General features: G+C 40.0%; 1 protein-coding gene across 1 annotated transcript in view; it reads right to left on the bottom strand.

Annotated features, from left to right (window-relative positions):
* SIAH3 (siah E3 ubiquitin protein ligase family member 3) overlaps window positions 1-16,763 on the bottom strand; it is a 74,797-nt gene extending 58,034 nt beyond the window's left edge. Inside the window, exon 1 of the mRNA XM_069972934.1 lies at window positions 16,557-16,763. Within this exon, the coding sequence (XP_069829035.1) occupies window positions 16,557-16,691 (135 nt within the window). The 5' untranslated portion in view covers window positions 16,692-16,763. The remainder of the gene's footprint in view (window positions 1-16,556) is intronic.
* Window positions 16,764-17,458: the final 695 nt, after the last annotated feature.

The raw sequence follows: 17,458 nt of genomic DNA, 5'->3' as shown, positions 1-17,458 counted from the left end.
TTCCAAGCCAAAATTAGCCTAAGGCTGGGTTCACACTACGTTTTTCCAATGTTTTTTTGCAAAAAAAAAGAAAAAGAAAAAGGATGAAAAACACGGATTACAAAAACGTAGGGTGAACCCAGCCTTATGCAGAATGAATTTGTAATGAATTACAAAGAAAATCTAATTCTACTCTATAAAGAATTTACCAATATTGGAACTACAGTGGTACCTCTGTTCTCAAACTGCTTGGAACTCAAACTGTATTTTCAAGGAAAGTTTGTGTCAAGACGAACTCGCAAACTAGTATACACAAACAAGGACAGTGAGCCCTGACTAGTCCTGCCTACTTGCCTCAACTGCCCTAAACGGCCGCAGACAACCACGAAAGTGTTGCCTACTCTTGATATGTGGACCACAAAACAGACAAACAAACACAATAAGAGGTGTCAGACAAACCAGGTCAGCAACAGTCGGGCGGCACAGTACAAAAACAATAAGCAGGTGGATAATCAGGGTACGATGCAAAAGATCAGGGCTGGAGGCAATAAACAAAGTCGAGGTAGGCGATAGAGGTGAGAAACACAGAGAACAGAGAGAAGGGGCAGGGAGCTGAGCAGGCAAGTAAACTCTAACAGCCAGCAGGGAAAAGAGGAGTCTGCTGCTATTTACAGAATCAGAGACTTATGCTGCGTTTACACGGAACGATAATTCGGCCTATCGTACGATTAACAATTTTGAAGTAACAATTTTTTTTTATAACGATCAGCGTTTAGTTGGAACGATATATCGTACGGAAAAATCGTTTTGCGATCGCTTAAGCCTATCTCGCACATAAGTAAAATCGGTGAACAACTGTTTACACGGAACAATCTGCGAATTTTTTGCGAACGACGATTTAAGAACATGTTGTAAGATCAAAATGAATGATTTCTCGCTCGTCGTTTGATCTTTCGCTGTGTTTACACGTACGATTATCGTTCGAATTTGATTGGTATTCCTAACCGTTTGCTTTTGTTCTCAAACTCTGCTCGGTTCTCAAACACTTTTCGGGCACCCAGTCTTGAAGTACTCGGGATCTGAATATTTTTGCAAGCGTGGATGGTGGGTTGTACATGGTGAGTTTAGCACTGGTGAGGTGTCACATACAGTACTGTATAAGACTGCTGGAGTGCATATACAGTACAAAAGTAGTACAGGCAGTGCACCACCATCACCCATCTGTTACAGAGCTGGGATGGGGGGACTCTATACATTAAAGGATGAGTGAGGAGTTAGTGACTACTGTACTATAATTGCTGGTTTTGTTAAATGATTCTTGTATATAATGCACTGTACAATATAGTGCTGCTCTGTACTGTGCTGTAGAGATTACACTGGGCACATATCAGTGAAATATATGGGTACTGTAGGTAATTATTGGTGGGTGCTGGAACCAATTAAACACATTTACATTGTTTCCTATGGGAAGACACTGCTCGGTTCTCAAACTGCCTTCTGGAACCAATTAAGTTCAAGAATGAGGGACCACTGTATTTCATATTATACTATGGAAAACTGATTGTTTTTAAACCTTACTATCATTTAACTTTAGTAAATCAATCATAACAAATGAGTTAAAGGGATAGTGCGGTGCTACACATTTATTCACTAAATAACACACATTACAAAGTTATACAACTTGAATGGCCCCCTTCCCCGTGTTCCCCCCACCCTCTGAAGTGTGGTGCATTATACTCACTGAATTACTGTCGACCCCGGCCGCCATCAGCTGCTCAGCCGCTATTGGCTAAGCATAACTATGCTCAGCCAATCGCGGCTGAGCAGCTGATGACGCCGCAGAGGGGGCTGGCATGAGGTAGGGCCTCCTTAAGATTACATCATTGTCCCAAGATGGCGGCCGGGGTTGGTGAGTATAATGCACCACACTTTCGGGGTGGGGGGAAAACAAGGAAGGGGGCTATTCACCTAAATAACACACATTACAAAGTTGTATAACTCTGTAATGTGTGTTATTTAGTGAATGAATATGTAGCATTGCACTACCCCTTTAAGGCTACACAGATAAAAGGTACTTAGGTTATTCTTTCACTGCCCCTCCCCCCCCCCCCCCCCAAAAACAAAACACATTCTTTTTTTCCTTTCTACAAACCTATCCCTTCTGCTGCCCCCATACATAGCTCTGTGCTGAGTTTCTGTGGGCCAGCAGAGGTAGACCTCATATATTCAATCAGTCTTCGCCTGGAGCTGTTTTATAGATTGTAATGTAACAGCAAGAAACAGTCATTTGTGAAACTAGATGTGAAAAGATGGGATTTACAAGGTTCCCTTTTTCCTTCTTGTACTGTGGCAGTAACACCCCAGTGCAACCCAGGATGAGATGTAATAGCGCTTACTAATGAAAATCACATATGAGTAAACATGACAAACGTAAAAAAGCAATTTAATCACAAGCACTGTAGTCATAGGAGGTAGTATATCAAGCAGCACCTGAGGCACAACGCGCATACCGTCCTTATTACCAAGGCAAAGAGTGACAAAAATATCTTTCATGGAGCAGTTCTCTAGTGTAACAGCAGCTAATAAATAATATATTACTAATACAGAGGAAGAGGAGCTGTCCACAAATGGAGAGAAAAATATCCTTCAGTGTAATAAGCTGACATCTCTTCCATGAGCTCTTTACATAACTAACACTAACAAGTGATAGGGTAAGGCTAGCTTTACACAAGATGGTTGTATAGTACAATACCTTGCATATAATTCCCATTCATAAAATGTGGTAAAGTCCTGTACATTTTACACCCCTGCTGTATTTTCTTTTTAAATCTAGTGTAAAATGTAAGGTACTGTGCTTGTGTCTGAATATTCAATTGCATGTGTACTTGTAGGGCTCATGCACACAGCCATGTACACAGCCATGCCATGTGCATGAAGCCTGTAGGGTTGTGGGCCGCACAGCTTCTTAGTATAGAGCTGCATAACCTATGCATGTGCTGTACAGACTCTGACGTATGCATTAATTCTGTGGAATTGGGGGTGGGCTTGAATACCTTCATACATACAAAGCCTAATAGAGCATACCACTATTTTTGTAGATGCAATACCTCCATATAGCTAATTCATCTGCTGATCGCTGGCCCTACTATAAGGTCGGATAGGACTGATAATTGGCCTGTTTGATACAGCTTTAATCAAGGGGTTTTGTAGTTATGTACATAAAGCTTTGAGTTTAGGTTTCTAACAATATAAAATGGATCTGGTCTAATGATATTGCAGAATCATAGATACATAGATTTATCATAGATACATAGATAGCAGTCAGACTCCCCTCCCCTTCCAGATCAGCTGATTCTTCTCACAGCTGACAGGTGAGAACTCTTATACCCAGACAATCCGCTGGGAGCTAAATAAGCAACAATTATAACTCTCTCTTTTTGTCTGCCCTGCCATAGAGGCGGCCCATTTGGCAGCCAAAGGGCCTCTAGATAGAGAGAGGACTTATTTCCAATTTTCTAATTAGTCTTATCCCTCTTTTATTGGATTGTGAGAATCCTTATGGGAATGTGATCTTCACAGGTGCTCATATGTTGGCAAAGCAGGACATGTACATGTAAAATGTACTTTATGAGACTGTTAAGAGGTGTGATAATGTTAAGCAGCACCTTAAAGATGTACAAACATACACTAAAAAGCCTGTACTTTAAAAAATGGTCATGCCTTATAAACCAATGATAATTCCTCATCTCAACCCTTACTCATCTAAAAACAGCTCAAGAGTAATCATTTATATTTTCAGTATTAACACCTAATACACATGGAATGAAAGAGAAGTAAGACACATACTTACCTTTCACTCATACCTGCCATTGCCGTTCTGACAGTGCTGGGCCCTGATGCTGTGCTGCCCTGCTCAGCAGTGGGCACCAGCACCATGAGAATGGCACCAGTGGGGTATTGGTGGCAAGTGAGTATGTTTTTTTTTTTTTTATCCTACACATATATACTATTATAATTATTTTAATAATATATTACTATTATGCATAAAGTCTATTGTACAATTAAATGAAATAGACATAACATGGAAACCTTATATGAGCAAAGAGCAGTGCAGTGTTCTTGTAGGATCAAGGCGACTACCATATACATACACTCATTTACAACTTAAAGTTAATCTATCAATTGCATATCATGTTCCAAACTGCTGACACTGTTAGATAGCTGTTAGATCAAGGAGACACATGGTACCTTTTTATGTATCCATCCGTACACCAAGGATGTGAAAAAAAGCTTTGTATTCTACTGTATAAAGAGTAAAAAAAAGGCTTACTACTGCAAGCTGTTCCACTTCCTTACCCCCGCCCCCAAACCTGACCATGCTTGGGACTCCACTTCTTGGTGTCAATCGAGCAGGGTGGAGGAGACATTCCAGCTTGCAGCTTTTAAGGAGCTTGGAAAAGCCTCTTTGACTCTTTTTACCATAGAATAAAAACATTTTTTACATCCGGGGAGCACATCTGTATATATGCAAGGTACCATGTCTCTCCATGACCTAAAAGCTATCTAACAGTTTTATCAGTTTGGAATGTGAATTGCAGGTGACAGATTCTCTTTAAGGGTAGCTTCACACGTACCATATCGCTGCGTATTTAACGCTGCGTTTTTATCGCTGCGTTTTTATCACTGTGTGTTTGGTGCGATTTTTACATGCGAGTTTTGATTTTCACATGATTTTCATGTGAAAATTAAAACTCACATGTAAAAATCGCACCAAAAACGCAGCGATAAAAACGCAGTACTTGTGAAGCTACCCTAAAGGGTATAGGTAAAGCTATGTACATAGAGAAGCTATACAACTTTCTAACAATTTTGATTCCTTGTCATTTTAAACTAAATAGTGAATGGAAACAATCTTTAAGACATCAGAGACTGAAAGCTCTTGTGACCTCACCATTCTTAGCCTACCAAAGTCTGTATGAGCTGCAGAGCAGTTCCAATCTTTACCTTTATCATGGGCTCCAGACTGATGGCTTTTGCTTGCACTAATACAAACCTTCACCAAGCCCTGGTTAGGATGGGCTTAATGCTCTGAAGTTAAAGAAAACTGTTTCTATTCCCTGATATAGGGACCAGTGCCCTGCCCACACATATGATGCTGGGAGAGCTGAAAGTCTTTAAATGTTAATAGGAGTTTACATTCCTGCAAAGATTTAAACAATTACAGTTCTCCCGGCATCATATTGATACACAACGCCAAGATTGCGGCAAGTCCACTTTGCAGCTTCTTTACGCTCCGTAACCTCCGTGGTCAGGTAATACATTTAGGCTACGTTCACACAGAGCAAAAGGAGCGGATTACGCAAGGAAATATTTCCGCCTGAAATCAACTGACTCTGAATTCCGAGCAGAATATAAGCAGAATGTAAGCAGAATCCCTGCGTATTCTGCTAGGAAAGTGTTCAGCTCGTAATCAGCTCTTGACAAATTCAGCGCGGAATACTCGAGGAATCCGCGCTGAATCCGCATGCATTCAGCGCTGAAATTCGGCGAGTATTTGGTGAGTAAACTAGACTATACCAGAACATATACTAGAATCCTCCCCCCCCACTTTTCCCCATTTCCGCACTGATTCAGCAAGTAATTTCCGCTTGTATTACGCTTGTATTCCGCGCTGAATACGCGCGTATTCCGCGCTGAAACAGAAAATCAGAGCCCCATTGATTTGTATAGGCTTCCGCTAGCGGAAGAATGAACATGTTCATTCTTCTGGCGGAAAACGGATTAGTTCAGTGCGGAAATTCCACTGTGTGAACTGCAGAGCAGAATTTCCATTCAACACAATGGAAATTAGCTCTGCACCTATTTTAACGGCTGAAATTTCAGCGCTGATTCAGCGCAGAAATTCAGCTGCTTTTGCTCAGTGGGAACGAGCCCTTATATATCTATTATCTATCTATATTAATATATGTATGAGAGGGCATATTAGAAAGGTATAAGGGTATTAAATAGAGCGGTATACACTACACTACTACTACTTTTCAATGAAGATAACTTTAAACTAGTCCTAACGTTAAACAAATACACTCTATACATTGCTAATGTGGTAAATGACTGTTCTAGCTGCAAATGTCTGGTTTTTGGTGCAATATCTACATAGTTGTATAGAGGCCCATTTCCAGCAACTATCACTCCAGTGCTCTAATGGTACAATGTGTTTGCTCATTGGCTCAGAAGGCTAATTGAGGATTAGAAAACCCTTATGCAATCATGTTCACACATCTGAAAACAGTCTAGCTCGTTACAGAAGCTACAAAACTGACCTTCCTTTGAGCAGATTGTGTTTCTGGAGCATCACATTTGTGGGCTTCAGTTTAGAGTGGCAAAGAAAAAGCCATATCTGAGGCTGGCCAATAAAAGAAAAAGATTAAGATGGGCAAAAGAACAAAGACATTGGACAGAGGAAGACTGGAAAAAAGTGTTGTGGACGGATGAATCCAAGTTTGAGGTGTTTGGATCACAAAGAAGAACGTTTGTGAGACACAGAACAAATGAAAAGATGCTGGAAGAATGCCTGACGCCATCTGTTAAGCATGGTGGAGGTAATGTGATGGTCTGGGGTTGCTTTGGTGCTGGTAAGGTGGGAGATTTGTACAGGGTAAAAGGGATTCTGAAAAAGGAAGGCTATCACTCAATTTTGCAATACCATGCCATACCCAGTGGACAGCGCTTGATTGGAGCCAATTTCATCCTACAACAGGACAATGACCCTAAACACACCTCCAAATTGTGCAAGAACTATTTACAGCAGAAGCAGGCAGCTGGTATTCTATCGGTAATGGAGTGGCCAGCGCAGTCACCAGATCTGAACCCCATTGAGCTGTTGTGGGAGCAGCTTGACCGTATGGTACGCCAGAAGTGCCCATCCAACCAATCCAACTTGTGGGAGCTGCTTCTAGAAGCGTGGGGTGCAATTTCTCCAGCTTACCTCAACAGATTAATAGCTAGAATGCCAAAGGTGTGCAATGCTGGAATTGCTGCAAAAGGTGGATTCTTTAACAAAAGCAAAGTTTGATGTAAAAACAATGTTATTTAAAAAACAAATCATTATTTCTAACCTTGTCAATGTCTTGACTCTATTTTATATTCATTTCACAACGTATGGTGGTGAATAAGTGTGACTTTTCATGGAAAACACAAAATTGTTTGGGTGACCCCAAACTTTTGAGCGGTAGTGTATATGTATTCAGACACTATACCTCAGATCTGTTTAGAGTGCAAGAGAAAGGGCCCTCAATGGAGTGTCTAGGTCCTTGTATGGGGCCCCAAAACTGACCTGGGTCACACAACAGCTCCTAATACAAATGCAACATCAACAGGCCATACAGCAAAATTTCTGAAACTTGGTGCCCGTATCTGCAGCTCCTCAATATTGCAGGCCTTCTCAGCACAGCAAGCAGCAGGTCATAGTGGGGATCTAGCAGTGGAGGTGCCTGCCTATCTATCTCCAATCTCTCTCCAAACGGATAAGAGTAGCACTACTGCAAACTATTTGGTGCCAGCAGATAAGACCGATGATCATTAGTCCTTAGCTATAAAAGGATAAATCTGCAGCACTCCAATATAGTGAAAATCCAAACATAAATTTATTCATTCAAAAAAGTGCAACGTTTTCAACCGTACCTCACGGCTGCCTGGGTGGGGGTTGGGTAGTGCTGGCGCCCCGGGGTGGGGGTGCTGCTTGTGACCTACCAGTGCCGGAAGGGCAATCCATTAGAGCATGTGGCCTGCCTCCATGGTACTATCTTGAAGGACGCAGGTCCAATGGCAGTTGCGTAATCTTCTTCCATGGTTGCTACACCACTGCCATTACTATAGTTTTCTGTGTTTGAAGGAGAAATGACTTACTGTATATGAACAAAACTAGATAAGATGTTTTTCATTATTATAGTACATTACATCATACCTTACGGGAATATCCTATATATTTTCTATATTTATTACATTATACTATGGAAAAATGACAACTGGAACAGAAAGTCAATAAGTAGATTGATGGCATTAGTGGTACTAAAATGATGCACATATTTCTTTTAGGAAATGGGAACAAAACCTACCAGCACTATAATGATTGGGGATAGTGGGAAATGGAGTCTGAACTATTAAATGTGGCTTTCCTATGAAGACTAGATCAATACCTGGAGAACTTGCTGAATGCTGTTACCTAACAGAAGGTTCTATTTTCCAATGTAGAGAGACAGCAAACACCATAAAATCTCCTTAGCATAGCTATTGAACACAAAATATCTAGGGGGATCTACAGTGGGGAAAAAAAGTATTTAGTCAGTCACCAATAGTGCAAGTTCTCCCACTTAAAAAGATGAGAGGCGACTGTAATTTACATCATAGGTAGACCTCAACTATGAGAGACAAAATGAGAAAACAAATCCCAAAAATAACATTGTCTGATTTTGTAAGAATTTATTTGAAAATTATGGTGGAAAATAAGTATTTGGTCACCTACAAACAATCAAGATTTTCGGCTCTCACAGGCCTGTAACGTCTTCTTTAAGAGTCTCCTCTTTTAAGAGTCTCCTCTTTCCTCCACTCATTACCTGTAGTAATGGCACCTGTTTAAACTTGTTATCAGTTTAAAAAGACACCTGTGCACACCCTCAGTCAGACTCCAAACTCCACTATGGTGAAGACCAAAGAGCTGTCAAAGGACACCAGAAACAAAATTTTAGCCCTGCACCAGGCTGGGAAGGCTGAATCTGCAATAGGCAACCAGCTTGGAGTGAAGAAATCAACTGTGGGAGCAATAATTAGAAAATGGAAGAAATACAAGACCACTGATAATCTCCCTCAATCTGGGGCTCCATGCAAAATCTCACCCCGTGGGGTCAAAATGATCACTAGAACGGTGAGAAAAAATCCAAGAACCACGCAGGGGGACCTAGTGAATGAACTGCAGAGAGCTGGGACCAATGTAACAAAGCCTTCCATCAGTAACACACTACGCCGCCAGGGACTCAGATCCTGCCGTGCCAGACGTGTCCCACTGCTTAAGCCAGTACATGTCCGGGCCCGTCTGAAGTTTGCTAGAGAGCATTTGGATGATCCAGAAGAGTAGTGGGAGAATGTCCTATGGTCTGATGAAACCAATGCTTTGGGGCTGTTTCTCTGCAAAGGGGCCAGGACAACTGATCCGGGTACATGAAAGAATGAATGGGGCCATGCATCGAGAGATTTTGAGTGCAGACCTCCTTCCATCAGCAAGGGCATTGAAGATGAAATGTGGCTGGGTCTTTCAACATGACAATGTTCCCAAGCACACCGCCAGGGCAACGAAGGAGTGGCTTCGTAAGAAGCATTTCAAGGTCCTGGAGTGGCCTAGCCAGTCTCCAGATCTCAACCCTATAGAAAACCTTTGGAGGGAGTTGAAAGCCCGTGTTGCCAAGTGACAGCCCCAAAACATCACTGCTCTAGCGGAGATCTGCATGGAGGAATGGGCCAACATACCAACAAGTGTGTGCCAACCTTGTGAAAACTTACAGAAAACATTTGACCTCTGTCATTGCCGACAAAGGATATATAACAAAGTATTGAGATAAAAATTTTGTTACTGACCAAATACTTATTTTCCACCATAATTTGCAAATAAATTCTTACAAAATCAGACAATGTGATTTTCTGGATTTGTTTTCTCATTTTGTCTCCCATAGTTGAGGTCTACATATGTAAATTACAGACGCCTCTCATCTTTTTAAGTGGGAGAACTTGCACTATTGGTGACTGACTAAATACTTTTTTTCCCCACTGTATACACCTCAGACTTAAGGAAAATGTAAATAAGTGAAAATGTAACATCACACATTACCTATGTCTGATCATGGCAAAAATCTACCTGCTAAAAAATATTAAGCTCTCAACCACTCCACCAGATCAGCTCTCGCCCATCATAGCATGGGCTACACAAGACTTCTTATAGTGTCTTATAGTGACACATTGCACCAAGACATTAGCAGCAGATAGGTTAAGTCCTGTATGTTGGGAGGTGCAGCTTCTAAGCATTGGACTTATTTTTTTAGAGTACAGTAGCAGGGACTCCAACTAAAGATAGCAGCCCCGACTTTTGTATTTACTGAGTAGCAAAACATGCACTAAGTGCCTGGCCCAGCTGTCTGGAGATAAGCAGCCATGCTGTATGAATCACCACTTAAACACTAAAGCTTACAGTAGGTGCTCAAGCTAAGACCACCATGTGAACTTTTTAAAGGAGAAGGAACCCCTGTGAAATGTAGGGGTCCCTGCTGCTCAGCAGCAATGACCTACACTTTCCTGCTTACCGTTTTTGGAAAAAAGGCATGTAAGCTGCAATGTTGTTCATTGTCACCATTGTCACTTAGGGTCCTATTACACAAAGTGATTTTTAACTATTAATGACTAACGATAAACGATCGCAAACGAGAATGTTTATCGTTAACCTGAAATCGTTCACCATATTACACAGAATGATGGTCGTTAGATACGATCGTTATTACTATCGTTTTTGTGATCGTTTATTCCTTCTGATCTCAGCAAAACAATAAACAATGTGCAATTTACACTAAACGATTAGTGAAAAAATGCGGAACTTGAGCGAACGAACGTGGAATTACACCAAACGATTAGCGAACGATTAACGATAATTTTAGGTTCAGATCTAAATCGGTCAACGGCATACGAACAATTTTTCGATTGTTGTCTGCAATTACACAGAACAATTATCGTTTTAAACAATATAACGATTTTTTTTACACGATAATCGTCCCGTGTAATAGGGTCCTAAGTCTCCCCACATGTAGACAGCCCAGTGAGCAGTGAGGCATACAGTGTATGTAGTTTCCATGGCACCCTAGCATATGAGGACACTGAAAGTAAGCAATGTTTCTCTCTGCATCTTTGCTTATTGTTTTTTGGCCAAAAGGAGGAAGGACTGAATCATATTGATGATATTCAGAGCAATCAGCCCTCTCAAATGAATTTTGGGATTTTCTGTCATCTCTGTTGCTATCACAGCCAGTCAGCAATTTGTGCTACAATAACCCTTCTGTGGATCAAACCAGATAGGCTAGCTTTCATTCCCCACTGACATCAATGGGTCTTGGGCACCCATGACCCTGCCTCCAATTCACTGGTAGTCCTTGACTGAATTACTTTTGGTATGTACTGACCACTGCGTACCAGGAATGGGCATTATATATTATTTGGGAAATGAAAGGGGAGAAATTATATATCTTAATACCCCAGCAATTAATGGGTGACGGTACTTAATTTTAGGCTATTTCCAGAACATGACTGCCATTTTAAAAGCCACCATACTGGATCAAGGGAAAGTTTTTTCACATATATTAACACCAGAATTGTCTCTAAATCAATTGCCACTATCAGATTTTCTATATCTTTTGTAGTTTAAAAGTTATCAGCACAGAAATATCTCATGCAGGTTCACAACAACTGGATCCAGTGCCTTCAGCTCCATGTTGAGCACTATGGACTACACATTAAGTTAATTGTTTTTTAACAACGAGAGATATTGCAATCTGATCTCTGAAATCAATTTCTGAGACAATTTTGGTCTTTGACATGCTACATGACCACCTTCCCACTGGAAAAGCTTGTCCTTGATCCAATATGGCTGCTTCCAAGATGGCAGCCATGATTTGGATATAGCCTATATTTCTTCAGGAACAGTGAGAGAGACATTTGCTTATACTTTCATACTGTACCAGTATAGTTTATGTACAAATAACTTAAGGTTCTAAGTCTATAGACCGAGTGGGCCAGTAGACGCTTTAGTCCTTGGAAGAAAGTGGTTGAATCCTGTTCACTGCATACAGTTGTTTAGTATGTTGAAAAGTTTCAGACACTCTATTTCAAGCAAGTGTAATGGGTAACTACACAGACATATTCACACAGACATATAAGCGTATACTTATACAGAACATACCATACAAAAAATGAAGCACATTTTATTAGAAGTTGTTTAAATAATCTGTCTGATTGACAACACATAGTCCTGTTTAGAAGCCCATGGCTATATGGCCCACTCAGTACAGTCCATATCTAGTCACTCTATAGAATGAGAATGTCCTCTTAACACCTTTAGTGTCTGAGCCTCTTATCTTTCAAGGCCAGGGAGCTGTTAACTATATGGAATATGTCCAAAAAGCGTACATTAGTTTATCAGAGAGTATAGTGAAATGTGAAATCCTTACAAGATAAAAGCATCAGCATATGATTAATGATAGCGCTGTATGACAGAACCTTGACATTTTAAACCATTCACTGCATGCCATTAGCTCCCTTTCATACTTCCCACTGACTCAGATGCATTAGGGTCTGCTCTGTAGAATTAAAATCTATTTTAAAGGTACATGTCATGTTTTAATGTCTCCAGTCTTGGAATGTGCTTATGCTGTATATCTGTTTATTTTACTTAAAGGAAAATGCAAGCCTTTAAACACTCCTATCCTTTCTTCAGTATAGCCCGTTAATATTACATTGGCAGGTTTCTGACTCTTGGCACCCCAACTAAGCAGCAGTTTGTAGAGGCCACAAGGCTTGTGCAAGTGCAGCAGTCTTTTTAGTGTTTACATCAGATGCAAGCCAGTTTGCACTTGGAAAAGCTGTTCCTTGTGTAACTGCTAGGAATAGTGTGGGGTTTCTAAATACAAACAGACATGTGGCCAATGTACACTGATGATCATGCAATGGCCTCCACAAATGGTTGGTCAGCAGGGGTGCTAGAAGTTGACAATCTGCCAGTCTCATAATAAGAATTTCACTATACCAGTATCCGCAGAGGATTTTGCTCCAAACTCGCAGCGTAAAATCCGCTGCGTATGCAGTTTGTGTGAAGCTACCCTAAAGCAGAAGCAGATTGAGACAGCGATTGGCAGATAGTGTAAAATAAGGCGGGAAGCCATCCTCTAGGAAATGGGAATAACCCTAAGTAGATTACATTTTACTAGGGTAATGTAACCATTGTAATTAGAAAAAAGACAGAATAGTTTATTTATCATTTAAACAGAAAATTTAAATAGAAGAAAACATGCTTATTTAGTTTAGTGTGTGTTGTACTTTACTACTCCATTACAGAAAACAGGCGCAACTACAGAGACACATAGGTGACAATAGAAGCTAAATACACAAAATGCAAAGGAAATATTTTTTACTTAGATGCAGGACCATAAAACATTGGTTTTATACCAACCATTTGTTAACTTTACATATACCTTTCTTCATGTTATTTTCAATCCTACGAAACTATAAAAGTTGCCTGTTGACCTATTTTTGGTAAATCTGTTGAGGAACCTTATAGGGCTATTACTATAAAAAAAAAAAAGACAAAAGTGTCCTGGAAATGAATAGTGCACACCAGATGTGTGTGGTTACGGCTCTGTTTATCCTCAATAGGGCCACTGGATATTGCAGTACAGTGCTCAAAAATGTTTAGCAGCTCCATAAAGAATGAATGGAGGACTGGCTGCACACATTGGGTGTGCAACATTAATTATGAGTACAATTTTGTCTCCACTCTCAAGATGGGTTAGAGTTCCAGAGGTTGGACCCCCACCGATCATTTTGTTATCCTCTATCCTTTAGATGAGAATATCACTGTAAGGGTATTAGAACCCAAGCAGAAATACTTTATTCCAACTTACTAAACTAATTGCTATGGGTCAGTTTACAATAATTATTCATGCAGAAGTATCAGTATACATATTACTCCATTATATGTTATTAACATTAGACTGAGCACTGTGTGGTTTGATGGCTTCTTAGTGTTTTCAGCAAAAGCAGATTCATTTACTGTGAAAGAATGTTAGCAACAGGCAGACAATTAGATACCATGTGTGAGAACATCAAGCCATTTAAAGCTTTTAATTCTAGAAAATCACATCTAATAGTCTGTTTCAAGGCCCCTAACAAAAGGGACCTGTCAGAGTAGCTCTTTGTTATTGACTGAGTGTAGCACATTTCTTCATCCCACAGCTCTTTGTTTACATCCCTACCTGCTTCCCTCACATAGGCGATCTTACTCAACTACACAATGAGATATATATAGCAGCTGAAGTTGCTGATATGGAGTTCTGTAATAGCTTCACCTTTCATAATAGCCGTACACAGAATCAAAACTACTGCTGAGTCCATTCATGCGAGCTAACCCTGTAATTATTTACTATGCTAACTATTTATTATCAGAATAAAGTATATTTGGATGCGTAGTACATAATAATACGATATGGGGAATCAGCTTGACTAAACTGGCTAATAAGCAATGGTGATATAAAAAAAGGTAATGTAGGTCAATACAAAGTAATTTAACAACACGTGCCTAGTACTGAATAGGTGTCATATTTTACACTATACTGTGCACTATTTACAACTGCACTACATACACAAATGTTAAGTACTGATCTATTAGAACATTGGTCAAATAATATACAGTACATCTGATCATGACTCTGATCATGACTGATCTGATCATATATCTGATCATGACTGATAGTATTGTTTGACCTAATAATACACACCTATAGTACTGGTATATACTGTAGAAATAGGTAAACACCTATTGTTATCACTGGCCTATAGGAACATTAGTCTTCTTATATACACCTATAGTAATAACTGACCTATAGAAACATTAGTCTTATAATATACACCAATAGTCATCACTCACATCTAGGAACATTTGTCTCATCGTAAACACCTATAGTGATCAATGACTTATGGGAACATAAGTCTTATAATAAACACTAATAGTCATCACTCACCTCTAGGAACATTTGTCTCATCATAAATGCCTATAGTGATCAATGACCTATAGGAACATTAGTCTTATACAACTATAGTAATCACTGACTACAGTAATATTAGACTTATAATATACATCTCTAGTAATCACTAACCATATAACCCCTATAGTAATCGCTGACCATAAGAATATTAGTTTAACAATATACACCTATAGTAATCACTGACCATAGGAACATTAGTCTCACAGTATACATCTATAGTAATCACTGACCATAGGAATATTAGACTCATAATATACACCTATGGTAATCACTGACCATAGGAACATTAGTCTAACAATATAAATCTATAGTAATTACTGATCATAGGAATATTAGTCTTACAGTATACATCTATAGTAATCACTGACCATAGGAATATTAGACTCATAATATACAACTAAGGTAATCACTGACTATAGGAACATTAGTATAACAATATACATGTATAGCAATCACTGACATACAGGAACATTAATCTGATAATACACAGCTATAATAATAATTGACTATAAAACCATCAGTCTTATAATATACACCTATAGTCATCACTCACCTCTACAAACATTAGTGTTATAATATACACCTATAGCAATCACTAACCTCCAGGAAGGTTAGTCTAATAATATACACCAAATAATGATCACTGAACTATAAGAACCTCTCAAAATGCCCCCCATGTAGTTGGACATGCCGGATGACTGACACTTCACAGGATGTAGGTAGATATTTTTGACCTCATGTTCTATCAGCGTATTAAGGCACATAAGGCACATGATACTTACAAAATCACTATCTAGTTCACTTCTAGAACACTTCTAATGCTGATAAAAAAGATTACAGGCAGAGATAGATAGATAAATAGATAGATAGATAGATAGACAGACAGATAGAGGATATATAGGAGATAGATGATATATATATATATATATATATATATATATATATATATGAGATAGATAATGTATATATATTAGATACATAGATAGGATATATATATATATATATATATATATATATATATATATGTATGTGAGACAGAGGAGAAGCAGTACTCTGAGGTGTATAGTAAGGGGGAGAAGAGGTCTGGGGCATTCCTGTGGCTGCTGTACTTCCCCCTGATGAGTGTTCTGCTTCAGCACTGCTGGTAATGGACAGCGCAGCTTCCCCCTCTATAGCTGTCTCTCTGTATAGCATCAGGTCAGTGTCAGCCATCAGATGCTGTCAATAGTTTAGCCTGTATTTCCTGGAAGTTTGCACATGTTCTAGCATTGTAAGTGACTATAGACCCATGCTAGTCCAGCTCGAGCTAATGTACCTGGTATACCAGGAAACTTCTCCCAGCCAGGAGAGCACCATTCAGGCTCTGATCTGCAGCCCTATCACGCAGCTATGGTAAGTGGCAGCGATCATGCAGGAGATGTAAGCTAGCAGCTAGAGAGCACCTATAGCAGCAGCGATGTAAACACGCTCTCTTCCCTTCATCACATCAAGGAAACTTAATGTAATTGCTCTCCCAGATTAAAACACATTTGCCCTGCAGTTGTATTATAACATGCAAATGAAATGATGAATCCTATTATGAATGCTCTGAAAAGCACCTCTTACATAACCCACTGCCAGAGCAGCTGAGCAGAGAGAGCAGCAATGAATCAATAGTGTTGCTGAGCAGAAGAAGAGGATGAAGGAAATCTGAGTGTAAGGACAAGCAAAGGCTGTCCAGGGGAGACTCACCTTTGAGTTTTGGGATGGGGTAACCACACACACCAGTTGTCCAGCTGAGGAGAAGACTCTCTTTGCCTGATAGTGCTGAAACCTCAGGTGAATAAGATCTAACACTGCCCCAAAGCACTGAGTAAAGAAAAGCATCACAACAACTTTCTGCCTCTTCCCCTGTCTTGTTCAGGGCTTTGGAGAGAGAGGAGCCTGTCAATCCTGGAGAGGAGTGTAGCCTTGTGTGAGCACTACACTCCTGCACAGCCTAGCATGCCTTCATATTTATCATCAAAATAAGATGCTTAGAATCTTGCAGCAGTCGTCTGACCAATGGAAAGAGCAGGAATGTTCTCCTTGAGGACCAGAGGCAGCCAATAGCAGCTGCCTCCCCCTACTGAAGCTCCCTGATGAATAGAGGTAGTGCTGCTGGGGAACGTACTCCAGCACATTACCATACATCAGTGCATCCCATTAATCTTCCCATTACAGACTAGCCTACCCAGCCTTACACTCAAGCCTGATGCAGGAATTGATTGCTTAATGTCTTCATTTATTAATTGACTCACTTCACTCTCTCAGCTCTCTTTAGCATCAGTAGTAAAAAAAAAAAATGTAAAGAAGTGAGTGAAAGTTAAAGAGCAGATGAGCTGTGGTTTACACTTCTTCCAGCAGCTGTGATAGCACTCTGGTCGTTTAGGATAGAACTGCTATAGAAGATTTACATGCAGCACAGTTGTCACTGGTGTGATCCTCATTAGGACCTGCCAATCTCTGGGGCAGGAGAGAAATGCTGCTGCCCAAGCAGGGAGAACACACCACACACAGCAGACAAGGGCACTGGAATAGTATGCAGGGAGCATAGCAACATCTAATGTACAGTTGTGCATCTAAAAATAGCCCTGGCATGATAAGTGATTAAT

The sequence above is a fragment of the Dendropsophus ebraccatus genome, chromosome 5 (genome assembly GCF_027789765.1).
Source record: "Dendropsophus ebraccatus isolate aDenEbr1 chromosome 5, aDenEbr1.pat, whole genome shotgun sequence".
NCBI classification, from domain to species: Eukaryota; Metazoa; Chordata; class Amphibia; order Anura; family Hylidae; genus Dendropsophus; species Dendropsophus ebraccatus.
The sequence above is the reverse complement of the archived record's forward strand: the minus strand, read 5'-3'. Positions and strand labels throughout refer to the sequence as shown.